The sequence below is a fragment of the Panthera onca genome, chromosome C2, assembly GCF_046562875.1.
Source record: "Panthera onca isolate mPanOnc1 chromosome C2, mPanOnc1 haplotype 2, whole genome shotgun sequence".
In the NCBI taxonomy this organism is placed as follows: Eukaryota; Metazoa; Chordata; class Mammalia; order Carnivora; family Felidae; genus Panthera; species Panthera onca.
Genome location: NC_138347.1, coordinates 8374708 through 8402258, shown reverse-complemented (window position 1 = coordinate 8402258; position 27551 = coordinate 8374708). Strand labels below are relative to the sequence as shown.

General features: G+C 37.1%; 1 protein-coding gene, 1 long non-coding RNA gene and 1 other non-coding gene across 12 annotated transcripts in view; 2 read left to right on the top strand and 1 right to left on the bottom strand.

The window, feature by feature from the left end:
* TTC3 (tetratricopeptide repeat domain 3) overlaps positions 1-27551 on the top strand; it is a 128687-nt gene that overhangs the window by 58029 nt on the left and 43107 nt on the right. For 8 of the 10 annotated variants that reach the window (XM_060640853.3, XM_060640852.3, XM_060640849.3 and 5 more), the window contains 16 exons: positions 549-683; positions 1339-1419; positions 3821-3933; positions 7057-7177; positions 9599-9721; positions 10492-10593; positions 12159-12251; positions 12885-12949; positions 13974-14110; positions 15937-16263; positions 18604-18855; positions 20105-20125; positions 21655-21701; positions 23094-23150; positions 23686-23759; positions 25301-25465. In XM_060640853.3, the coding sequence (XP_060496836.3) occupies positions 549-683; positions 1339-1419; positions 3821-3933; positions 7057-7177; positions 9599-9721; positions 10492-10593; positions 12159-12251; positions 12885-12949; positions 13974-14110; positions 15937-16263; positions 18604-18855; positions 20105-20125; positions 21655-21701; positions 23094-23150; positions 23686-23759; positions 25301-25465 (1913 nt within the window). The remainder of the gene's footprint in view (positions 1-548; positions 684-1338; positions 1420-3820; positions 3934-7056; positions 7178-9598; positions 9722-10491; positions 10594-12158; positions 12252-12884; positions 12950-13973; positions 14111-15936; positions 16264-18603; positions 18856-20104; positions 20126-21654; positions 21702-23093; positions 23151-23685; positions 23760-25300; positions 25466-27551) is intronic. The other 2 variants (XM_060640850.3, XM_060640851.3) reach the window with 2 other exon arrangements.
* Positions 86-27002, bottom strand: LOC132684195 (uncharacterized). Its single transcript, XR_009612611.3, has 4 exons — positions 26235-27002; positions 16924-17075; positions 791-946; positions 86-669 (listed from the first exon to the last, which is right to left on the bottom strand). It is a non-coding gene; the product is annotated as an uncharacterized LOC132684195 (long non-coding RNA).
* Positions 4744-4849, top strand: LOC132684402 (U6 spliceosomal RNA). Its single transcript, XR_009612625.3, has one exon. It is a non-coding gene; the product is annotated as a U6 spliceosomal RNA (small nuclear RNA).

The window sequence follows — 27551 nt, the reverse complement described above, 5'->3', positions numbered from 1 at the left end:
TTTAACCAAATCTCTCCTGATAATTTTATTGAGTTCTGTTCAAGCACATGTTAGGCAGAAGCAGAGCCAAAGATTGAAATAGCCATTTCTTGCTAAGAATTAAGGTTTAATTCCAGAGCACGAGGGCAGTTGTTAAAGTCTGATAGTGATCAGAAAATTGATTTCTTGTTCTTATTTGTCTAATTCTAGTTCCAGCCAAACAGTTACTTAAATTGGTGGCTGGTATTCTCCATTTGTGCTGTTAAAACTTCTGAATGCTGTCTGTTTGGTCTGGAGAAGTGAGCAAGGCTTAGAACCATACAGTGTAAAATGAACCACCCTTTCCTGTCAGCAGCAGTAGGAGTATTGAAAATAAGATGGTGAAGTAGTACCTTTAGGTTTTTGCTTTAAAGGTGCCATGTAGAGAAAGTATAATGCATAAAGCATAACTTTGGGGGTTTATGATCAGTTGTAAAATATAAATGCCCTATGATGAACTTTGGCATCTTAAGTTTCAGACGGAACACATATAGCTCTGGATTACTGAAGTAGAATTTCTTCTTTTGCAGGATTTTGCTAATATAATGAAAATGCTGAGAAGCTTAATCCAGGATGGTTACACGGCTTTGCTCGAGCAGCGCTGTCGCAGTGCCGCACAGGCCTTCACGGAGTTGCTCAATGGTCTAGATCCTCAAAAAATAAAGGTAAAATTTCTGTCTTATAACTGGCTCATCAATGCAGGAGCATTTCAAGTGAATGTAGATGAGAACGAAGGCTTTAAGGTCATTGTATTACTGTACCTTAGACCCACCTGAGATTGCCTGAACCTGCTCCAGGTTGTGAGAAGCCGGTCATGCTCTGATTCAGCCATTATGGTTGCACACATCATACCACCTGGGTTTAGACTCTCTCCTTGCTCTCTACTTGGTGCTCATTAGAATGCTTGGCTTCTCCTCCTGCAAAAGCACTAAATCCAGGTTTTGGACTCACGTTAGTCACATCTTTTCATCCAGAAAGAATGAGCTAGGTGAAGAGTTTATGCAAGATTATAAGAGAGGAAAATGTCTTAATCTGTCACTAGTACCCATTTATATGCAAAACATTATGGTTTCGGTTATTCTAATCTGTCACAAACCATGCCTTCAAGGAACTCTGAGATAATGGTTCTGCGTCTTAAATACTTGATTTCAGTATAACTGCACATCTTTGCAAAATATATTTTCTATTTCTGTTTGGTCTTATCCCAATCATAGCAGTTAGTGAGATTTTATTACATTTTTTTTCTATTGTGGCTACCAGGTTTGTGCAGATTAGGCAAAATTATGTTCAAATTTTTAACTGGAGCATTTTTCTTGACAGCAATTGAACCTGGCCATGATTAACTATGTCTTAGTAGTCTACGGACTTGCTATTTCTCTCCTTGGGATAGGACAGCCGGAGGTAAGATTTGTAACAGAGATGATAAACAGTTAAAATATGCCATTTTAGAAGATATGTGAAAAATAGTTTTGCCACTTTGGTTTATTTCTTTCTGTGTACTTCCTTGATATTTTTTTTCTGAAATACCTGTTTGTGGTTTTTGTTTTTTTTTAAGAAAAATTAGTTTGTGATCCCGTTAGAAAAAAGCTATGCCAGACGACCAGTAGAAATTTACTTTTTACTTGTATAAAAAGTAAAGCACCTACTATATCGTTACAGATTTAAGAAACATGTTGAGTGAAAAAGACAAGTTAGAGAACATGACAAACATTGTGATAACCACTTATGTACAGTTTGGAAAACTTGTGCAACAATAGTAGATATTGTTTATGACTATCTCTGCCTTTTGTAAAGGTAAAAAAACACTGGCTAGCCCTACATCAAGTTTGAGATAATGGTTGCATTTAGTGATGGAAGGAAGGAATGGCCTTGGGGAGATTAAGAAAGGAGAGTTCAACTTTGTGTTAAGTTCTTTTAGTTCTGGCTACTAAGTATTTGGGTATTTTATTATCTTCTGGAGCACAAGCTTCCCTTAAGCACATAGAATCAGTGTATAGGTGTGAGCACACATGGTTTTCGTTACTCATGGTCCTTCAGTGCTCTCCTGCAAAGTTTCCTTAACTGCAGTGCACACAGCATTATACAGTTGACTCTTGAACAACATGGGTTTGAACTGCATGGGTCCACTTACACGTGGATTTTTTTGAAAAATATAGTATAGTACTGTGAATATATTTTCTCTTATGATTTTCTTTTCTGTAGCTTACTTTACTATAAGGATGCAGTATATAACACATATAACATACAAAATACATGTTGATCAGTGGTTTATGTTATAGGCAAGGCTTCCAGTCAACAGTAGACTTAGTAATTAGGTTTTTGGGGAATCAAAAGTTACACTTGGATTTTCAATTGCATGGGACACTTATGACCTCTGCATTTTTCAGGAGTCAACTGTACTTTGCTTTCCATGGTTTTTAGTTTTCAATAAAAGCCAAAATTTCAAAATTGCTGTAGAATTACCTCAGGTATAATATATCCTTTCTATCAACTTGGGCTCCAAGCTTCCTTGGCTGAGTGAAGCCCCCCTGCCTGCTACCTTATAAGGATCAAGTAATCTTTTATGTTCCCCTCTCATAGTGGTCCACCATCTGAGGTTCATTTTCCTTGTTACATGCTTGTTTCCTTATTATTTTTGTTTTGTTTTTAATGTTTATTTTTGAGAGAGAGATTGATTGAGGGTGGGGGAGGGGCAGAGAGACTTTCAAGCAGGCTCTACACTGTCAGCTCAGAGCCTGACGTGGAGCTCGAACTCACAGACAGATCATGACCTGAGCTGAAATCAAGAGTCAGACACCCAGGCACCCTGCCTTCTTTCCTTGTTCTTGATGTGACAGATGAATATCTTCTATTAAGGCCTGTCTAATTCTATTTTCTAATAGACTGTTGGAGATAGGACTTTATGATCTCAGTTCTTCTATTCTTGGCAGAGTGATAATATCTTAACCATGTTTTGCTTTATCAAAATTGAAGAAATAGTTCACTACATTTGTGATTTACTTTGAATTAATGAGACTGATTTAAAAAAACAAACCAGACATGGTAGAACTTGGACATTTAAAAGAATATCATCACTCAGGGTAGCCCCAGAAGTAAGCAGCGTATTTACTCCAGGAGAGCTCTTGCTTAAAACATTTTTGGAATGCCTCCTTTGGAACTGGCCTCAATGCTTTAATGAAATCCCATTTTGTAGTGACATTTCCTTTTTCACCCACAATGGGGTTACCAGGACTGCCTTGAGCTAAGTGTCTTTTGGATTTTTTCAAAAACAAAATTCAAAGCATGGAAGTTTTCCATTGTTGGGAATTTTCAGAAGAATGTACTCTAAGTTCTGTAAAGCTTTTGCTATTTTTAAGACTGAGTATTTATCTTTCTTATGCCACAAAACATTGTGGTAACATCATTGGAGTGCCAACAGAGCAGCACTTACTAGGAGATAGGTCATGGTGTGTTTGCATCTAGTCAGTCTTTATACCATGAATTCATACCTTTTAGTTTTAGCCAGCACATACTGGGCCCTCTGTGTGTGTGTTAGTAAATGCTCATTTGGTTGGTTGTCTGATGTGTCCCGCACCCATGTTTCATTCTGAAGCTGGATCACTTTGGTTGTGTCTCTGAGTATCCTATGATCAAAATTTATATGTTTGCTAAGAAAATAAAATGCCGAAGGCGTGATTTTGCCATAGAAATTTTTGGATATACAGTTTGTAATAGTACACAAAAAGAATCAACCTTCAGATAAAATCTGTTCTAGTCTTTCTTTTGTAGTGTTAAATGATCATTATTTTTATTGCTACTGAAGGAATTATCTGAAGCTGAAAACCAGTTTAAGAGGATGATTGAACACTATCCCAATGAGGGACTTGATTGCTTGGCCTACTGTGGAATTGGAAAAGTATATTTGAAAAAGAACAGGTTAGTAGGAATTGTACTTTTTTGTGCTCAGGGTGGATAACTCATTTGAAGTCTAAGGTGGTGGTGGTCCCTTTTCTGGAATTACATTGTTATTTTCTCTGTGGCATACTACCATAATTGTGTTTGCTTGGAGGAGCAGCATTTCTATATCAATATTAATTATTAATTGAGTATGACCAGTCAGTTCAGCATCTAATGCTTCCTTTTTTTGAATCTTATAAGAACGTTTGGAATAAGGTAATGTGACACAAAAGATTGGATATTTTTTCTGTTAGTATATGTCACTTACAAATGGTGACTGAATTGATATAAGTTAATACTATATAAGTCTGATTATATGATTTTTTGGTTACCAAAATACCTATTTCCACCAAAAACCCGTATAAATATGGTTTTAATATGAGATATACATCTGTTCAAAGACATCATGAGTTAGAAATAAAAATTTGTTCTCTGAACTTACTCTATAGTTGGAATCATTTTTTTGTTTTAAGTTTATTTATTTTGAGAGAGATAGAGTGTGAGTGGGAGAGAGAGGGAGAGAGAGAATCCCAAGCAGGCTCCATGCTGTCAGCTCAGAGCCTGACTGGGGACTCGAACCCACAAACTGTGAGATCATGACCTGAACTGGAACCAAGTCTTTGGACGCTCAACCAACTGAGCCACCCAGCTGTCCCTATAGTTGGAATCCATACTCAAAGTTTAATATGTAGTTGTTCTCCAAATGTTTCATATCTTATCTTCCCAAATTGCTATATGACCCTTTGGGAATAGGATTATGCATTGGGCTTTAAAAAAGCTCTCTGTTCAGTACTTGCTTGCACAGCACATAGGCTAAAATTGGAATGATACAGAGAAGATTAGCATGGCCCCTGCACAAGGATGCACACAAATTTGTGAAGTGTTCCATATTTTTGGCACAATAAAGCAGTATAATTAACTGTAAAATAACAGTAACAAAAAGAAAACCCAAAATCTCCTGTTCTACACTTGCACTCAATATAATCGTAGGTATGTTAGATTACTTTATGAAGAAATAATTGTTGACTAATTGGATATCATTCATAGCTTTTAATTCTTAAATTTTAATCTGTCTTTTTAGGGGAAATTTTATCAGGCCTTTGGTACTCTTGGAAGCCCACTCTGGGAGTGTGCTTAGGACTTCTTTTATATATTTTTAAAGATTAAAGAAAGTTCTTTAACTTCCCAAAGTTAAGTTCCTGTGACCAGGCCGATTTATATTAAGAATCAGGTAGAGGGAGGGGAAGTGAGGGTTTAGCAATCATCTGTGTAGTAATAGCAAGTGAAGTTAATTTCAAAGTTTAGCATAAATTGTTTAGGATATACCCTTTTTATTTTTATTTTTTAAGTTTGTTTATTTAGTTATTTTTTTTTTTTTGAGAGAGAGAGAATATGAGCAGGGGAGGGGCAGAGAGAGGGAGAGAGAAATCCCTAGCAGGCTGTGTGCTGGCAGCATAGAGCCTGAAGCCAAAATCAAGACTCAGACACTTAGCCAACTGAGCCACCCAGGTGCCTTTAGGATATACCCTTTTTAATGCAGCGGTCATATGCAGTTATTCACAAGATCTAGGAATAGATCGTAATGTGTAATATCATGGGAATTATGATAAATGATAAAGTCTTTGCTATTTTGAAAAGCATTTACATTTTGATTTCAAAATAATCTGGTGTGGGGTTCAATGTCTAATATGCTGGTTGTTTGCTGTTGTGATATGCAGTTTCTGGTAAAAGTTCTGTGAACTGTCTTACGGTGGATGGTGAATTTTCTGCAGGTGAATTTTTCTTCCCCATAGGCAAAAAAAAGGTTCTTAAATTGGGCAATCATTTCAAGATTTGAGAAAGCAGGAAAACTTTCTTCTCTAGTCTCAAGAGAATTATAAAGACTTGGTTAACTTTATAATCCAGTATTTTAATATTCTTTTGCTGAATGGACTATGGAAATCGATTGACATTTTTTAAAAACATAAACCATAACTAAAACATTTCATATAGTTAAAAGTTTACATACACATTTGTTCTTTTAAAATACTGCTTTATGGTTGAAGATGTCTAGCATACACAGTCTCTTTAGAATTTTTTCAGAAGAGCGATTTTTACTATAGATGTCCTAATAGAGTTAAAAAAAAAGTATGATTGATTAATTTAATTGAAGCGTTGCCATTTCTCTACAGGAATCTAACTTATTAGTAAATAAAACAAATAAAAATGGAACAACCAAATTGTTCAGTTTTCTGTTTTAATTGTTGGAAACTTAAAAAAAATTTTTTTTTGGGGCGCCTGGGTGGCGCAGTCGGTTGGGCCTCCGACTTCAGCCAGGTCACGATCTCGCGGTCCGTGAGTTCGAGCCCCGCGTCAGGCTCTGGGCCGATGGCTCGGAGCCTGGAGCCTGTTTCCGATTCTGTGTCTCCCTCTCTCTCTGCCCCTCCCCCGTTCATGCTCTGTCTCTCTCTGTCCCAAAAATAAATTAAAAAAAAAAAATGTTGTCCCAAAAATAAATAAAAAACGTTGAAAAAAAAAAAATTTAAAAAAAAAAAATTTTTTTTTAATGCTTATTCATTTTTGAGAGAGAGAGAGAGAGAGAGAGAGACACAGAATCCAAAGCAGGCTCCAGACTCTGAGCTGTCAGCACAGAGCCCAGCATGGTGCTTGAACTCACGAACTGTGCGATCATGACCTGAGCTGAAGTTGGACACTTAACCGACTGAGCCACCCAGGCACTCCTAATTGTTGGAAACTTTAAATAATAAATTACAACTTTAAAAGGACTAGTGTGCACCTACCACAATAAAGCCAGTGTCCAGGCAGATTTGTGTTTTAATTTATATTACTTTTATAGTAAGCAATGATAATGCTTTTTTAAAAAGTTTTTATTTTAATTCCAGTTAGTTAACCTATAGTATTATATTAGTTTCAGGTGTACAATAATAGTGATTCAACATGCCTGTGTTTTTTAAAGAAAATATAGGTTGTATTGAATATTTCTCTACAGTGATTTATCAGATGTATTCTTAGTAAACTTGAAATCTCTGTGACTTTTATTGTGGGGAATGAAAATTCTTATCACAGCTTTAATATCTTCTTTCTTCATAATTCTGACTTTAGATTTCTAGAAGCTCTTAATCATTTTGAGAAAGCAAGAACCTTGATTTGTCGCCTTCCTGGAGTGTTAACTTGGCCCACAAGTAATGTGATTATTGAAGAGACTCAGCCAGGGAAAATAAAGGTAACCATTGATTTTTGCAGAGAATTTCTAACTAACTCTAAAGAGCTTCTAACTGCAAAAACTAATTTGCACTGACTGACCCAGGTATCAGGAGACAAAAAGGTAGGGACTCCCTGTCCTCAGCATCCCCACATGTATTTCCCCTTTAAAGACTAGTGAGAATCACTAACATCTGTTAACTGTTTCCTATGTGCCGGTCACACAACTTGCATTTATCATACCTTTAATCTGTATAGCAACCCTACAAGATGAGTACTAGGAATATTCTTATTTTACTGTAGATTAAGTTAGGGAGGTTAAATGATGATCTCCAGGTTAAACAGCTAGGAAATGGTGGAGCTGGGACTTGAATCTCGGCATTCTGACTTGAGAGTATGCATTATTATTTTTTTTTAAGTTACTTATTTTGAGAGAGACAGAGACCATGTGAGTGGGGGAGGGGCAGAGTGAGAGGAAGAGAGATATAGTCCCAAATAGGCTCTGGGCTGTGTGGGGCTGGAACCCACAAAGCCATGAGATCATGACCTGAGCTGAAACCAAGAATCAGATGCTTAACCAGCTGAGCCACCCAGGTGCCCTGAGATCATGCGTTATTAAGGAGTATGACTCACTGGTTATACTTAGAGAAAGGTATGGCATCATGGTTTCATCGTGGTGACTATAGTTGTTAAGATGGTACTTGAGGACTTAGAAAATAAATTTAGTCTCCTATCCAGAGGCATGGAATGCTTTGCTACTTCTGAAAAGACTAAGTTACGTGTGGATTGACTAGAATAGGCCTTTACTTGTGGAGAACTTGGTGTGTGTACAGAACTTGGCTTTTGGCTGAAGCTTTTAAAAGCGCAGGGGTCAACTCTTACAACTCAATAATAAAAAGACAGTCCAATTAAAAGTAGCCATTATACTGGAATTTAAAAAAATAATAAAAAGTAGCCAAAGGATCTGAATACCTCTATCTGCCAAACATTTCTACAGGTAGCCAGTAAGCATGTGAGACATGTTCAACACCATTAGCAATCTGGGAAATGCAAATTAAAACCATAGTGAGATAGTACTTCACACACTAGGATGGCTGTATTCAAGAAGGAAGACAAGTGTTTATAAGATGTGGAGAAATCAGAACCCCCATACGTTGCTGGGGGACATGTAAAATGCTCTGGCAGCTTCTCAGTAGGTTGAAGATAGAGTAACCACATGACCCAGTAGTTTCACTTCTGGGGATATACAGAGAAAGGAAACCATATATTCTCACAAAAATGTGTACATAAATGTTTATTAGCAATATTATTCATAATAGTGAGAAAGTGGAAACAGCTCAAGTGTCCATCAACTGATGAATAATAGTTAAACCAAACCATTCATAAACCATTCATAAAATTGTATAGTGGTCCTCCCATAAAATTGTGTATTATTTGACCATAAGGAGTAATGAAGTACTGATAAGTACTACCGCATGGATGAACCTTGAAAACATGCTAAGTAAAGGAAGCCAGACACAAAAGATTGCATATTTTAGGATTCTATTCATCTAAAATTTCCAGAATAGGCAAATCTATATTTAGAGACAGCAAGTAGATCAGTAGTTCCAGGGGCTGGGGGAGTAGGGGGAAATGGGGAGGGATGGGGTTTTTGGTTGGGTGATAAATCCGTTCTAACTTTAGACTGAGGCAGTGGTTGTGCAACCCTGTGGACATACTGAAAGCCACTGAGCCATATACATTTTAAACGTGTGGATTGTATGCTATGTGAATTATATCTCAACGGAACTGTTGAAAAAAAATCATCGAATGTTCTCTTTGTAGTAAATTGGGATGGAGACAGAGGAGCTATTGATAACGAAAGCCAACACTGGAAGCATGGCCCAGGTCTCTTGGGGGCGTCAGTGGCAGTGGGGTAATTCTCCAGGGAATGCACAAGATGCTTGAGGGTGATAGGATCCCAGGTGATGTGCCTCTGGCAAGGAGGAGCAGGGGAGATTCCTCAGGGTTGCTCTGCCTCCTCTGACCCCCTCTGAATGCCTAAAGGACACTTGAAGAGCTAACCTTGTAAAATGAGCCTTGATGATAATAACACAGGATAAGATTTTGATTCTGACATTGAAATTCTGAAACTTTTGTTCAATCTTTTTTTTTTTTTTTTTCTGACTCTATCTCTGGGTATGTCTCAGCCTCCTTCTGAAAGGAGAAACTTTAAAAGTTGTATGTAGTTTATTCTTTGCTAAAAAACATTTAGTCATTCCTATGCTGAAAATGTTTTGATGGCAAGAGGTTATTGAAATCATAAGGACTGAGAAATTAGTGTTGTTATAATATATGTGTTGTTATAATATATATAATATAATTAATATAATATAATATAATATAATATAAAATATAATATATAGTGTTGTTATAATATTATTTTTGTTTATTTTTGTTTTAGATGCTGTTAGAGAAGTTTATTGAAGAATGCAGGTTCCCTCCAGTGCCAGATGCCATTTGTTGCTATCAGAAGTGCCGTGGATATTCTAAAATCCAGATATATATAACTGATCCAGACTTTAAGGTACATAATGAACATATGGTAGGACAGTAACTTGCAGAATTGTGCCTTAAAATGGATTCAAAACAGATTCTGTAATTGGAGGTACCTAAGTTCTCTGGCTTGTCAGCAGTTTTATGTCTTGTCTCTTGTCTTTACCCCATCCCCTGGACTTCTTAGGTCTATATCATCTCACATAGGGACCCAGAGCCAGTCACTAAAGAAACTCTGAGGGCAGGGAGTGACCTGAGAAGGCAGGCTACCTAAGTCTATTTCAGCTTTCTAGTCACTGTTTATGTTCTTTAGGAACACTGGAAAGAAAATGAGGTTGTTACCTCTGATTTGTTGCAATTCTAATTTCTTACAAAATTTGAGCCTAAGAATCTAAGGGCCATTGTGACCACTGAATTCACTCCTAGAGACCTAAATCTGAAACCAGATTTGGCACTTAAGGTTACTTGGCCTTACTTTATTCAAGACAGTAGCTGCCCACTGTTCCTGGTTAGTAGATCAGGTGAATACTGTTTATACAATATTTGGTATTATAAAGAATAATGCAGCTATATGCTATGGAAATGAATATGTCAGTCAAGTTCTCTGTCTCTAGCACTAGGCATTTTGGGGTATAAAAAGATTGTACTTCCCTAGGAGAGAATGTGATGTCTAGTTATGTTTGCCAGGTGAATGCAGACAGCTCTCTTTTATCTTAATATGTGTGTTGTGATTGTGAGGGAGAGTGTGTGTGTGTGTAGACATCTTTAAAATGTATATTAAAAATTGTTTTAAACCCATAGGGTTTTATACGAATCAGCTGCTGCCAGTACTGTAAAATAGAATTTCACATGAACTGTTGGAAGAAATTGAAAACAACAACTTTTAATGATAAAATTGACAAGGTAAGTTCACAAAATAGCTTGGAACTTTTAGTATGTCTATTGTATGTTGATTTTTTTCCCCTGAGAATATTCAGAAAAAGCTTTAAGTGAATATAAATTCCTTTCTGTGTTGTTGTTTTTTTTAATTTCTTAAAATATTTATTTTTGAGAGAGAGAGCATGCGTGCGTGCGAGGGGGAGAGGGACAGAGATAAAGAGAGACAGAATCCGAAGCAGGCTCGGGGCTCTGAGCTGTGAGCATAGAGCCCAGTGCAGGGCTTGAACTCAAGAGCCGTGAGATCATGACCTGAGCCGAAGTCGGGCACCTAACTGACTGAGCCATCCAGGCAACCCCTTTCTGTGCATTCTAAACATAACTAAAAGTTTTAAATTATTATTTGAATGATAAAGTAGAAAATCAGTTTTTGTTGTTACTTTATACTGGTATAAAGGCAATAACCATAGAGACCTTTAATAAACTGTTTAACCAGTTTTTACATTGGGAATGTTATGGTTAAAAATAAAAATTTAAATGTCTAATGTTAACATTCTGATGTAGAATTGGGGTTTCAGATTTTTTATTTTCTACCAAAATGTAATGAGATAATTTGTACTAAGCAATTAACTTAAATTTGGTACTCCCACTTCTTTTTGTGTTTTTTCTTAATTAGCAAGGTTATAATGTTAATTACCATTAGCTAGGTGTACTTTGAAAGAAGGCACAGTTTTGTAATCTAATTTGCATTCATAGAATTTGTTTCTGATTCGTATAAGCTATTGACTTAAAAAAAAAACATTTTCTACACTGCTTAGCCTCATGTAATCCCCTGTTCTTGTTGGGGAAAAGAGTAAGGTGCTTGTGCGGTGTCTTCTTAGCAAGAGGAATTATTCAAGTTTGGTAGAAATAAATGCTCACATTTTATGGCAGTTTCACATAGTTAAGTAACGATACAATGATATGAACAAATAACTGTTGGCGTTGAATCACTTTTGCTGTGTCTTACATTAACTGAGTTTCTCTAGTTACACAGTGCTCCCTTAGTGGTCTTAACCATGCCTATGGGTTGAAATATACTCTGTCAGTTAGTCCTCTTTCACTAGGATGTATTAAAGTAATACACAATGCAAATATCTCGTAATTTACAATAAGAAGAGTTCATTTCTTGCTGACATTGATTGTCCTAAAGTTGTGCAAACTGTTGCCAGGGTTGGGCTGTAGCATCTCCAGTCTACGTAGCTGTATTGTTTCTGAGATGCGGTTGAAGAGTGACTGGAACGTGTTCTTGTGGCAGAGGGTGAAGAGGAATAGCTAGTCCATTTGGTGTTTCTTAAAGCTTTCTCGTGGACGTAGTGTACGTTATGTCAGCTCATCTTGCATTGACCAAAGCAAGTCATGTGGTCAGCCCTACAGCTGGAAGTATATTCCTTCTATAAGGGAGGCTCCGAAAGTCGGAAGACAATGGGCAGGGACTTTCAGTGCCTCCCTAAAGGAAGTTTCTGATGTATCTTGACTATTTCTGATGATTAAAATGGTATGCATCTATAGATTTATGCAGAGATATAGCACTTGTTTTTTTAATCAAATAGGATTTTCTGCAAGGAATTTGTCTTACCCCTGACTGTGAAGGAATCATTTCTAAGATTATCATTTTCAGCAGTGGTGGTCAAGTTAAATGTGAAGTAAGTATCTAATAAAGGGAAAATATTACCAAATTGTTAATCAAAACATTTACACCTTTTAAAATATGATTTAAGTTTGTAGAAGTTGTACAGTCTTGTGTTTTCCAGGAAAAAAAAGTTATTTAATTTAAGAAAATATAGGAAATTTTAGGATGTGAGAATATACCTTTGCAATGAAGGATTCTCACGTTCTTTAATTTCCTAAAAGAGGAGACTTTTGACATTTCAGTTTTACAGTTTGAACTCTTTGATAATCTTGTTTCCTTAATCCTCAGTAAACTTTTGGGTATTAACGAGGGTGGGGTTCTTAGGGAGGGGGAAGAGTTTCGAAGGATTACCTTTCACTTCACAATATGGAGGGTTATGGGTTGTTCTAATGGTATTTGTAGTTTATTTGATCTGCTCACTCTTAATTTTTTTTAAGCTTCCTAAGGTGTGTCTACTCTTTTGTTCCTCTTTTCAGTAAATTGTTTTGCTAAAATTTTCTGGGCTTTTGTCTGGGTCAGAGCATCACCACTGTTCTCTATCAAATTGAACATTGCGGGTGCTTCTGAAATGCTTGTTGCTTGTGGTTTTGTGCTTTATGTCATGGGAGTATGAGACAAATTTTGGATGTCTTTGTTTTATTTAAAGTTTGAACACAAGGTCATAAAAGAAAAGGTTCCTCCAAGACCTATTCTGAAACAGAAATGTTCTAGGTAAGATTTTTAACAATCAATTGGTAGTTTAATGATGTCTATTAGAATGTAATTCTGTTAAATGCAGATTTCTGAATTACGCTGTGTTTTAAATTGGCTGTGTACACACACCCAAGTAAGTGGTGTTTAAATGAATTTTGTGGATATTTAAAACTTGAAAAGAGAACTAGCCTAGAATGGTTAAATATCAAAAGCTTGAGTAAGAAACATTATTTGAATTTTAAGTAAAATTATGACATTTGATGCTGTGAAATGACGTTTGATTAGTAGATTTGGCATTTAGATAAAAATTATACACTTAGCTCTCAGTTGTTTAAACTTTAATTCCAAAAGCATTTTTCTTTTTTTATCTCTCTTCAGCAAATATTTTTGAACCAATGACTATTTCTCACCCGAAAAAACTCAATATACTGTCAGAATTATTCACTTCTCTATATATATGTTGTTTACATCAAATAATTCCAATGCTTTTTCTTTTTCTTTTTGGTCCTGCTTCTTGTTTTCCATTCTAAGAAGTGATTTTTTTTCATCGTTTGTGACCAAGAAAAAGCAAAAGAAAAGATGAACAGAAATATTTGTTGAAGAGAATTCTTTGTAAACCATATCAACCAAATTCCAATGTTGTGGGCTATCATTAGGATGTGAAAATAATATTTTACTGTGGAATCTTTCTTTGAAATGAATGTACATATGCATTCTCTTACCGAGTAATTTTTACTATTTCTGTTTACCCTAAGCAGTAACTTATATACATGGTAATAACATTTGTATAACCTATACATGCCAGCCTTAATTATAAATCACTCAGTCATTGAATTTTTGTTTTCATGACACAAGTACCCTAATTTTAACTGAACATGTGTCAACAGTTTTTGGTATTGAACAGAAGATGCAGGCCAAGTTCTAAATTCAAAGGGCAAATTCTAACTTACTGCTTGGAGAATGGTTTCTGTAATAGGCAAAGGAAATAGTTAATTGAGTTTATAACAAAGGTGGATTACCACTAACTGTAAATGCTTATCAGCCTAGAGAAGCTAAGACTGAAAGAAGACAAAAAATTGAAGAGAAAGCTCCAAAAAAAAGAAGCAAAAAAATTAGCACAAGAAAGGATGGAAGAGGACTTAAGGGAAAGTAATCTGCCCAAAACTGAAGAGCAGAAAGGTATGCTGAAGTCCAAGGCATGATGAGAATAATATATTCTTGCTTAATATGTCCGTCTTACTGGGCATTGTGTTGCTACCGAATTGAAATTAAGAGTTCAGTTAGTATGTTAATACCGTCACTTTCTTGTGTTGCTCTGGATGGGGAGAAGTTGGTGTAAAGAGCACTGAATTTGGAAGCAGTACATAGGGATTCAAAATCCTAGTACGCAGGGATAGCAGTACACTAACATGGGGCAGAATCTGTGTCCATGTCCTCATCTCCAAAGTGACGGTGGAAATAATAGCTGACATGCATATTCTGTGTTTAGCAATGCTCTGAACCCCACTGTGCAGATATATGTGAATGTTGAATGTGAATTAGCTGAATGTGGAATTAGTTGAATGTGAAATAATGTTGAGTTCAAATAAAGAAACTGTTCATAAAAGATCGATAGAGATAACCTAACCCAGCCTTCTGTTTTACGTTCATCTTGTCATTATTCCCTGATCTACATGGGAATGTCTCAGTTGTTATACTGTTCCTGTGAGTATATTTACTTTCAGACTTTTTTCTTTTTAAACACTTTTTTAAGTTGATTTATTTATTTTGAGAGAGACAGAGACAACACGAGTGGGGGTGGGACAGAGAGGGAGGGAGACAAGAAGAATCCCAAGCAGGCTCTGTGCTGTCAGCGCAGAACCCAATGTGGGACTTGAGCTCATAAAACTGTGAGATTATGACCAGAGCCGAAACCAAGAGTCTGAAGCTTAACCAACTGAGCCACCCAGGCACCAAGTTTTTTTCTTAATTAAGGTTTTTTTTTTAAATTGAGGAATAGATAATGTAACATTGTATTAGGTGTACATTGTATTAGGTGTATTTAGGTGTACAACATGATGTATATATGGCATATTTGTATATATTGCAAAATGATCACCATAGACCTATTAACTTCCATCACCATACATAGTTACAGAAATTTTTTTCTCATGACTAGAACTTTCAAGATCCACTCTTCTAGTAGCTACTTTCAAATGTGCAATCCAGTCTTATTAACTGTAATCACCATGCTGTACATTACATCCCCAGGACTACTTTCAGTTTTCAGCTGAAGGAAGTTAATCTTTCTTGTTTTCTACTGTGATGGCTGTTCCCAAAATGAAATATTTCCTCTTGTTTTTATGTTTTATTTAGTATTCCATTAATGTTTCACCAATCAAAATTATCTTTTCTACTGTAAAAGTCTTTGGTGAATGTGTTTTAATTTTGCATGCTTCAAGGGGCTAAATGGCCCTCTGTAAGGGAGATGCCTGGGTTGGGAACATGAACTTCTGAGAAATTTTCTGAGAAATTTTCCAGCTTGGAATCAACAGCTCCATGGGATCCTGTGATTTAGGATCCAATAATAAGATGAAAAACCTAATAGTAACTACCAAATATTAATTGAATTCAACTGAATAAATGATCCCTTCAACTCCAGAAAGCACTCTTTGCATTCTTAGTGATTAAACATAGTTATTGAATGTAAATGTTGATAAGGCTGGGTTAGGATTGTTGAGGAAAGTAACCCTATTTTGGAGGAACTGAGTTTTTCGATGTTACATGAGTGGTACAGAGTGAAGGAGTACTTAACTTCTGATGTGTTTGGTTTAATGTGACTGTGTTTTCAAACATATTGCTAAGCAATTATTTTCCAAATTTCTTGAGTTTATTTAAAACATTAAGAATTCCTCTGAACCGTACTTTACGTTATTATGTAATGTTATATTATTTCTTTCTCAGTTTATATCTTTGCAAATTGGCCCCGTTGCTTACTTTAACTGACCACTTTTCTTTATCCTTAGAAACTGTAGACAATGTTCAGAGTTGCCAGTTCCTTGATGACAGAATTCTGCAGTGCATAAAGCAGTATGCTGACAAGATAAAATCTGGTATTCTGAACACTTCCAAGCTTCTCAAAGAATTGCTTTCTTGGAAGGTTTTAAGCACAGAAGACTACACAACCTGTTTTTCTAGCAGAAATTTTCTAAATGAAGCGGTGGACTATGTCATTCGTCACTTGATTCAAGAGAAGAATAGAGTAAAGACCAGGATATTTCTGCATGTTTTGAGCGAGCTTAAAGAAGTGGAGCCCAAATTAGCCGCCTGGATCCAGAAACTGAACAGCTTTGGTAATGCCACTGAACTCGAGGGCTGCTGTTTATTAGTAGGAAGGCTGGATATATCTGCCTCTGAACCCTCTTTTTTTCTGTCATCATATATGATTTTTTTAAATGTAGGACCACAAATTTGTCTGGTTAAAAGTACTGTTTCCTCCCAATTCACAATTTAGGTTATTTTATAGATAGATTACGGTTATAGATAAGTTACCTTTTCAAAAGGTGTAAACACAAGAAAGTTCAGTCACTTAGAAAATCCAGTCCTATATTTTGCTACTATTTGTAAATGTGTAAACTACGTGAATAGTAGGCACAGTCATGGGTAAATAGCACCCCACCCCCCACCCCCCCCCCCAGGCAGCTGTCCGAGTGCCCTCTGGGACCGTGCAGTTCTGTAGACAGATTCCTTAGAAAACTTAGAGGAAAGAATGGATGGAACTAATTGCTTAGGATCACAGAGGGCAATCCGTATCTAAAGATCATGAGAAAAATTCTCTGAGGTTGAATCATAGGATTATAAAACTCTGCTACTACTGTTCCTGATTTTCCTAATTTGGTTGAGGAAGACCCTCTCCTCCCCCCAAGCAGCCCAAGGCCATGCGGGGACCTCAGAAAGCAGCTGCAGATAGAGTTGTTGTCTAACACTAGATTGAGAGTTTTCTGGGTACCTACCAGGGCACTGTTTACCTTGGTGACCATGATGGCAACTGGCCTCAAATGGTAGATGACTCCGTTGGCAGCAGTTGGATACAAGGCCAGTAGGAGCCGTAGCAGGGCAGTCCAAAGAGTGAGCCTGCCAGGCCTCTGCAAGTCACACGGATCTGCTGGAATTTTTAGGGACAGGGAGCTGTTAGAATTCTAGAGTTTGGGGAGTGTATTGATAAATTTCTGTCAGTGGAAACAAAGTAGGCTAGAAGCAAGCTCAACATAGTTGATAGCTAAGTGTTGCTACTTTGAGCATAGGTCTGCATGGGTTTCTGGTCCCAGAAAATCACTCTTAAGTGATCAGGTTGTCATTAGCATCTACTAACAATCAAATAATAAATTACAATGTTATTCTCACTTTAATCTGCTTTGGAAGATAGGCTCAGGAGAAGTAGGCTTTCTGGTTATGTTTACCTGGGCAAGAGTGCCTGCCATTGTTGCTTTGGGTAAACTAGAACATTTGAGCCTTATAGTTCACTGATGGAAATGTTAATGTGGCCTTTTGATATAATTCACATTTATTCTGTAGATTAAAGTATCATTTTAATAAGTATGTATGCATAGTATTTAAAATTGTTTCTATTTAAATTACTTCAGGCATGTTAATTAAAGTAAGGCTGTACTATAATCCTGATGTAAAACTCATATATATTTAAGGCAAGTAATTTCCAATTCTTGGAATTTTACTTCTCAACAAAAGTCTATACTGTGGAGTCACATCATGTGCATATTTAACATGAGAGGTCAGGTCACATGCAGGGTGTGGGAAGAGGTTAACATTTTAATACTAGAAGCCATCTCTTGCCTTCCCTTCAGTGAGCACATTTTTCATGCATCATGACCACTGCAAGGTAACTATTTCATCTGGAAGAAACCGCCATCCAAGGTAATTTTGTCTCAGCAGTCTGCTTCATTTGCTGACTGATAAACCATGGCCAACACGAGGTGATCATGCTGTATCAGAGGCGAGTGGGAAGACAGAACAGAGCCAACCTTTGCCTTTTGGTGGCTGTTGGTAGGGTCAGGGCTCACCGCCCCTCCCTCAGTAGCAGTACGAGTTTGCAGCTACTTCTTTCTCTGATTGGGTAGCAAGTGGAGTAACAGTGGGAATAGTGACTATCCTGATTTTGGAGGAGGGTAAGGAGCCATTGATGGAGGGATTGGGTGGGGGTGGTTACCCATGTCCTGTTTTAAAGGCATTTGGGAAGCTTTTGCATATTACTGATTTTTTGTTCCTGTGAAAGATATATAGAAAAGCACTGTAAAATCTTGCTAGCTTGCACTAATTAGGATGAACATCATTTTGAATTAGTGAAAAAGTTGTTATATTTTTAAAGGAATTTAATGCCTGCTTTCATTGCCTAAGTCTAGTAAAAATAACTTTATAAACTTTTAATATACGAGCTATTTTGTAAGAAGCTTTTGGTCCATCTTATTCAACTAATAGAGAAGAATGATTGTCATTAGCCTATCAGTGTTAAGTCATATTCTAAAATGCAAAATAGCTTGAACAAGTTTATGTTCAAATATGTATTTTTCACTGAAAATGTAAGCAAATTATAATTGAACTGCTTTCAGTAAGACTGAGTGTGATTTTACTGTAAATGATTTTCCCTTTTTCTGATTTGGGTTTTGTTTTTATTACAGGTCTAGATGCCACGGGACCTTTTTTTTCTCGTTATGGAGCATCTCTTAAGGAGCTTGATTTTAGCATCATGACTTTTCTCTGGAATGAGAAATACGGTCATAAACTAGCCTCTATAGAAGGAAAGCAACTGGATTATTTCTGTGAGCCAACATCATTGAAGGAAGCACGATGTTTAATATGGCTGCTAGAAGAACACAGAGACAAGTTCCCAGCGTTGCATAATGCTTTAGATGAATTCTTTGATATAATGGGTATGTAGACTGAGTTTTAGTTTATGTTATATCTAAGGAGGAAAAATATCTCCGAAGGACCTAGCTTATTTAATACTTAAAAAAATAGTGAGAATTATGGTACAGGCAGCTTATGTGGGCAAATTAGTGATTAAGAATAATGATTTTTTTTTTTGTCATAGAATCTTTTTACTCTGTTGAGCCAAGTGTTATAGAGATACTCAGATGGGTATATTATACTGACTACGTACCATACTGTTCTCATTTTAGGTACTTTAACAGTATCAGGGCAAAGGTTGCATATTAAGTGGACAGAATTTATTAGTAAATGGTTTGATGTTTAACATTCAAGAAAACATTGCCCTGCAGAGGAGGTGATGTTTGCAGAATCTATAAATAGCACATCTGTTGTAGTGGGAAGAACTTAGAATTGGGAGTTAGGAAAAGTAGGTTATGGCCCAGCTTCTTCTCTAATTCAGTTCATTAAAAACTGTTTTTACTACTTCTTCAAGGCCCCTGCCTGAGCTGGGTGTTAACCAGGAACTCAGAAGTGTTTATACTAGTCCCTGCCCTCAAGACCTTATGTTGTCGAAAAGGGAGTAAGATGAAGATACAAATAACTATAATATGGCCGTAAGCTCAATAAGAGAGGATCAGAAAGAGTGCTGGGGGTTCAAATGGAGGATCAAGCCCTTGTGCTCTTCCTGGGGAGGGCGAACCCTTGGTGCAGCACTGGAGTCCAAGCTGTGAACGGGGAGGTAGTTGGACACCTCCCAAGTTGACACCTGGGATTAGAGACATGGGGTTGAGGAGGGAGTCAGGTCACCTGTTTGGGTAGTGGCATGGAGTCCAGTTTGGTAGAATAGGAGGACTAGTAGTTAATTCCTTAGTTTCCCTTGGATCTTAGTTTCTTCATCATTGAAGTGATAGGATTTAGAGCCATTCATCTGTGTGGTCCCATTTTGCTTCAAAATTCTAATATTCTTAGATTCTATATTAATTTTAACTTATCTTTGGTACTACATGTATGTCTTATGATAATCTCCCACCCCACCCCAATCCCTCAGCATTCCTTAGTATTTGCTTTACATGTTGTCAGCAGTTAGACCTAAAATTTCATGCTTTGTTTTAAAGAGCGCATTAAAAAGTCCAGCCTTGTACAGAAGTATCACACATTACAAATTTCATACGTATAAGGAACTGAAAAGCTTGCTTTTGTTCTGGGTCTTAGGAAGGAGCACATTCAAATATAGATGGCTTATTTTTCCAGGACACAGCTTCATGGCTGGAGGTGACGTGCTTCTTGATAGCCTGAATTTATTGCCGTCAGTTTGCTGCTGCTGGTAGTAAAATACTGTCTGGGGACTGAGCTTACAAAACCCGATGCATGTTTGGATCACACAACAAAATAACTAAAAAGGACACAATTCTTTCTTTGTGTGCATTTTTTCTGATTCTTGTGTTCTGTACCCCAGATATACTATGACTGTTCCTCTGCTTTTAGTCATAGAGTCAGGAGCCACCAACCAAATGACTAGCCATCCCAACAGATTTTCTCTCCAAGAGCTGTGCTTCTCACCCTTATTCCAGACATTTTCAATTTTGTCTCTTTTCATTTAAAGGGATGATTATATTTCTTAAAACTTTTCAGAATCCACTGATCTTGTACATAAAAACATCCAGTCCTATCACTAATTCAGAGTTTCAGCCTGTCTCCTGAACTCTGCATACTGTTTTACTGTTGGTAGTTCTTTGTAGACAACTAAAAGGTCCCTTAAGAGCAGTGTGCCTGAACCCACTTACTGTATCCCCAGAGACCTGTTTTTCCTAAATTTATCTCAGTAACATTGTTGTATATCTTGTATATACGCAGGAAACCCTGAAAAAAGTCTTGATTCTTCCTTTTCCCTATTACCCCATATCTAGTCTGTCACCCGTTCCAGTAAGCTTTATCTTTGATCTCTCCTCTCCTGTCCATCTCCACTTCCCTAGGTCAGAACCTTAATAAGCGTTCCATGATTAGACCACGCTGGTAGCCTCCAAACTGGTGTCTGTTCTTTAGATCTTCCCACTACAGATCTTCCTCTTATATTGCCACTAGTGACTCTTCTGGAACATCTCTTTCATACAACTGTAACAATTCTGTTAAACACTTGCTTAGTTTTGCCTACGCATTAAATTCACATCTGTGTGATTTATCATCACTCTCCCCATGTGCCCTGTGTACATACACCCCACTTCTTGAAGGTGTACAAACCCTTCTCGTACTTTTCCTGCCTCATGTCTTTGCTCCTGCATTTGCTCCAGGTACGTCCTGCCCCTTTGCTTGTTTATTTCAAGTCTCATTTTGATATTGCATCCCTCTCTGAGCCCTCCCTGGCCTGTCATTGGGCCTTTATCCTTGAAAACTGTATTATTCCATCAGCTTTGTTTCCATTGTATTTATTGGGGCACTTGGCACTCTGGGTTGCCCGTATTTGCTTGCTTGTGTATTTGTACAACATAAGCTTAGAATACAAGCGTATCTATGACAGGGATTATTCTCTGCATCTTTGTATTCACAGCACCTAGCACGGAGTTTGATATCTAGAAGGCACTCAAATTATGCTGAACTAGATTGACATTTTGTGATTCTTTGTAGTTGGTTTCCATTTAATTGGCCATTTGCTCTTGGTTTCTAAACTAAACTTGTGTCAAAGCAAAATAAGGAGCAAAATATAGTTGATGATAGTAGTGTCTGCGGTGATTTTCTTTAAGGCTTTAGTGTGCTGTCAGTGTAAAAATTTCATTTTCTCACAAATTATTGGTATTTTCCTACAGACAGCCGCTGTACTGTATTAAGGAAACAAGACAGTGGTGATGTGCCGGTAGGTTATTTGATTGCTTTCATCGTGTTAATTTGTGTTAGCCAAAGGAAGAGAGGAGTACCCAGGCCAGTGTTTATTTACATCACAGGTGGCATTCTAGAACCAAACATGGAGGATTTCTGGCTAACATATACTCATTTATAGAATGTTAATGCCAGTCTTCCTCTTGGAATTAGAGTGACAATCAGCAATCAGCAAATTCAAGAGGCTTAAATTAGACAATGTCCATAAAGTTTCGCAACTAATAATTGTTAGTCTCAGAAATAGGGAAGGAGTTGAGTCATCTCCTGCCTAAAAATGAAAAGTTATCTGTAATGATTAAAATTCTAATGTTTTGTTCTGTAAGGAAAACAAAGAGACTTTGTTTTGAATGGCTCCAAACTAAGTTAAGTTAAAATAATTCCAGAGTCGTTTTTCTTAGTAGGTTGTGGCAGTTTTCAAACAGAAAGATGCATATTTACTGATTTTTAGGATCAGGTCATCTGTACTTGAAACTTTTCTTAATCTGCCTGTGAAATACTGCCCAGCTAAGTATGGAAACACAACTAACACACCCAGTGGGAAGTTAAACGTCTTCTAAGTCCACTGTGCCTCAGAGTTGGCTAGGCGTAGAGTGTCCAGTTTACCTTAAGAAAAGGAATGTTGGGGCGCATGGGTGGCTCAGTCGGTTAAGCGGCCGACTTCGGCTCAGGTCATGATCTCACGGTCCGTGAGTTCGAGCCCCACGTCAGGCTCTGTGCTGACAGCTCAGAGCCTGGAGCCTGTTTCAGATTCTGTGTCTCCCTCTCTCTGACCCTCCCCCGTTCATGCTCTGTCTCTCTCTGTCTCAAAAATAAATAATAAAACATTAAAAAAAAAAAAAAGAAAAAAAAGAAAAGGAATGTCATTGAAATGGTGGTAGCATATAATCGGAATTACTCTAAAAGACTGATTAATTACTTGAAATAACATACACCTTATTAAAATGTTGGACCAAGAGGTGGTTCAGTCGGTTAAGCATCCGACTCTTAATTTCATCCCAGGTTATGATCTCACAGTTCATGAGATCAAGCTCTGCATCGGGCTCTGGGCTGACAGTGCAGAGCCTGCTTGGGATTCTGTCTCTCCCTCTCTCTCTGCCCCTCCTTTGCATGTGCACACACACACACACACTCTCTCTGAGAAATAAAACATTAAAAAATTTTTGGAAGCAATTTTAGTTATAACAGTCATTATTAGGCTTTCTCTTATTTTCTATTATAAATCATAACACTAGGGCTAACATATGAAGTGTTATTTTTGTTCAGCATTTTGTGTATATTCAATTTGTGGCTAAAACCAGTATATACTTTATACAGAGCTTCATCATGCTGTTATTTGAGTGTTCTTTGTTTTTTTCCCCCATTTTTCCAGTTTAATTCTGCCAAGATAAAAAATAAAGGCAAGAAAAAGAAGCCAAAAGATTCAAAGGTATGGAGTATTTTGGTATTAATTCTTGTCTAAAATAGTTAATTGAATTTATAAATTAGAATTAACAAGTTCTTGGGGATATTTTGAAGTACTTTATAGAGAAAGACTTTTTTTAGGATTTAAAGATTTGCTCCAAGCCCATGAGCCATATGGGCATTATTTATCTTCTGGGGGGTTCTTCATGGCTGTCATGTATGTGGGAGCTCAGGAGGGCAGGAGTTGAGACAGTGAACAGATAGATACTAGAGGAGGATTAGAGCAGCTCTCTGTAAGTTCTGCTAAAACTTGGCTTTTTATCTTTGACATTTGAGTTTTTTTTGAGCATTGGAAGCTACCTGAATGTTAAGTTGGGCCTATTTATGGGTGTTGAAACTTTATTACTATGTGTTCCTGTTCACAAGGAAATTTAGATAAGTCTTACATATTGGCAATTTGCATGCATATTTATATAAGCATTCATTTGTTTTAATGCTAATTTTTTTTCATGGAATTTTAAGGTAGAAAATTGTTTTCATTTTTGTGTGTTTTAAACTAGCCTATGTTAGTGGGGTCTGGAACATCTTCAGTAACCCCAAATAATGAGACTATCACTTCAGGTGAAGACCACAAGTAAGTAAAATTGAAAATGTGTGCTTCAAATTTTAACTCAAGTGTATTAACTTAGCAAGTGGTATTAATTTAATATAATTTAAACTTGTGTTTTATTTCTCTAACTTCACTATCTAAATATGTGCATCTGTTATGACAGCCTAGTGTGATCCATCTTGGTTGATTTTATAATATGGCTTGTCAGCATTAAGAATTCCTGCAAACAACATTAAAATCATTGGGCTAATGACATTCATCAGATAAGTTTGGGAACTTACTATATGCAAGATACTATGGGAAAGATTTAGGAAATAGTCTTTAAAATGTTCAGTGAAGAGAATTTCCTACTGATAATTACTAGCATATTTGCTATAATAGAGAGGAAGATGTTTTAGATGTTCAATCTTAGATGTGAATGATTTTCAGTGGCATCTAGTTGTTGAAACTGAGTTTTCAGAAAACAAGTAGACATAAGAAAAAGTAAAAGTAGTGAGTAGCAATGACCTTTTTGTCATATTCTTTTATGAACCAGAAACCCATTTTTTTTCACATTTCTTTTTTTTTTTTTAATTTTTTTTTTTTAATGTTTATTTATTTTTGAGACAGAGAGAGACAGAGCATGAATGGGGGAGGGTCAGAGAGAGAGGGAGACACAGAATCTGAAACAGGCTCCAGGCTCTGAGCCGTCAGCGCGGGGCTCGAACTCACAGACTGTGAGATCGTGACCCGAGCTGAAGTCAGACGCTCAACCAACTGAGCCACCCAGGCGCCCCCACATTTCTTAAAGGAGTTGTCATAAGAGCTGCTTTTGCACATTTTCATGGATTCTTTAAATGGAGGAATTATTTTAAGTTCAAATAGTAATAGTCCATACTTAGACAGAACTTATGTACCAGGTACTATTCTCAGGGCTTTACATATACAAATTCATTGAATATACTCTTCACCCTGGGAGATAAGTACTGTTATTATGTACATTTTACAGATAAGGGGATTCATGCACAGTGTAGTTGAGTGCCTAAGAACCTGAAGCTTGTACATGTCTGAGCCAGGATTAAACCTGGTAGTCTTGTTTTAGAACTCACAAACTGCTACATCTTTTTAGAATGCAAAATCGTACACTTTAGCAAAAGAATCTTTTTGTTAAGTGTTTTACTGGTTCCAATCTCACTTTAGCTTAAATTAATAGCAGTTATAACAAAATCTTTAACAAGTTACAATTAATATAACATTGATACTTTTAAAACCAGGAGTTTCAAAAAATTTGTTCTTGGGATCAAGAGTAAGTAGTTAGTTAAAAGTGCTTCCTTGGAGGTTTATAAATGTATACACACACACACACACACACACACACACACACACACGGTTTATAAATGTCTACACACGCGCGCACACACACACACACACACACACACACGGGTAACTTTTCTGCATTTAATTATCTGGTAGTGTTTTTTTGCATTGTAAGGCTGAGTCGTATGTTACTATCTTTGTTTTAATTTAAATATTCTGGGTCATCTCAAAGTTTAGGACTCACAAAAAAAATTTCTTTTTTTAATTAGCAGACGCAATCCAAATTCTGCAGGCCCATTTGTGGTACCTGACCACCTTCGGCAAGATGTAGAAGAATTTGAAGCTATCTATGAACAGCACAGCAGTGAATATGTTGTCCGTAATAAGAAGCTGTGGGACATTAACCCAAAACAAAAATGTTCAACTCTGTATGAGTAAGTAGTTTAACATTCCTACTAGTATTATTTCATACTGAAGCTGCCAGTTAAAGATTGCAGGTTGTTTAATTTGTGTCCCTTTTGCTTATTAAAGGAATCATTTATTGGCTTACAAAGTGGGGAAGGAAAGTATTTTTATGGCTTTTGTCGTGTAGTGCACAAAGTTAACTGAGGGTTTTTAATTTTAAATTTAGAATCCTGGAGCACCTGCGTGGCTCTGTTGGTTGAGTGTCCCAACTCTTGGTTTCAGCTCAGGTCATGATCTCACCATTCTTGAGATGATTGGAGCCCCACATCGGGCTCTACACTGACAGCACAGAGTCTGTCTGAGATTCTCTCTCCCCCCACTCTCTCGCCCTCTCTCACTCCCTCTCTCTCCCCCTGTCTCTCCCTCCCACCCTCCCTCTTCTCAAAATAAATAAATAAACATTTAAAAAACAAAATAACCACAGTGGTCTGGCTGGACCCAGGCTCTGGTACTTGAGGGCAGCCAGGACCTTTTATAAGTAGATAGATAGATAGATAGATAGATAGATAGATAGATAGATAAGTAAAGTAAATAAAATAAATAAATAAATTCAGAATACTACTAATAATTGGTTTTGTCAGTTTGAGCTGCTAATATAGATATTTTCTGTCTCTGAAACTGACCCTGGTATGTGCTGATAGGACTGTAAAAGTTTCCAGCCATATCTTTCATCATGAATTCCAGGGTATACAGTACTCCTCCCTTATCCTTGGTTTCGCTTTCTGAGGTTTCACTTACCTGTGGTCATCCGCAGTCCGGAAGCAGATGATACTCCTTCTGACGTGGTGTCAGAAGGTCAGTAGTAGCCTAATGTTACGTCACAGTGCCTGTGTCACTCACCTCACTTCATCTCATCACAGAGGCATTTTATCTCCTATCATTGCAAGAATTGAGTGAGGATAGTGCAATAAAATTTTGAGAGAGAGACCACATTCACGTAACTTATATTACAGTATATTATTGTAACTGTTCTATTTTATTTTTAGTTATTGCTGTTAATTTCTTATTGCACCTAATTTATAACTTAAACTTTATCATAGGTATATATGTGTAGGAAAAAATAGTATAGGGCTCAGTACTATCTGTGGTTTCAGGCATCCCGGGGTTGTGGAACATCTCTCTTGTGGATAAGGGGGGAGTTCTACATTTGACAAGGAGTCCTATTATTATTTGATCTCATTGTTCTTTTGCTGATGGATGCTGTTGTTTAGCATCTCCTAAGTCCAGTGACAAGTAATGTAGCTTGTCAAAGTGTTGCCCTTTTATTGGGTAATGAGGATACCAGGATCCCATTATTACTTCTGCTGAGGTGACAGGTGTTCTGCTGGAATGATAGTAAAGGTAACAGGACCTTGTATCTCTGTATTGTACGGGAGACTTGTCTTCCTGACATTGACATGATACAAGAGAAACAGACTTTTCTTTTTAAATAACTTTGGCTGTTACTTTGGGATTGAAATGTGAATATGAAATCAACGAGTCTGAGTAGGGTAGATGAAATAATGGAGTAAAGGGTTCAGGAAAATCTAGCAAGCAGTTACCATTTTGAGCTTGGTATTACTAAGTAGTGCATGCTACCTTCCTTAAGAAGAGAAATTGAGGGTTAAGATCTGCAATAGGAAATTAATTTAAGACCTGGTTATTCTCGCAGAAAACCTGTTACTCGTCCATAGTTTAGTCCTTGCTTCTGTTTTCCCCAGTTGCTTCTTTCCTTTTCAGTCTGGTTATGCTCCCAGGCCCTTCTTTATGGTTTTTCTTTAAATTTTTTTTTAATGTTTATTCATTTTTTGACAGAGACAGAGCGTGAGTGGGGGAGGGGCAGAGAGAGAGGGAGACACAGAATCCAAAGCAGGCTCTAGGCTCCGAGCCGTCAGCACAGAGCCCGATGCGGGGCTCGAACTCACTGACCATGAGATCATGACCTGAGCCAAAGTCAGATACCCAACCGGCTGAGCCACCCAGGCGCCCCTATGGTTTTTCTTTAGAGTTGAAATGCTGAGCATATCATATTTCCAGAAAACTCCTGGATGACCCCATGGAAACAGCTATAAAACT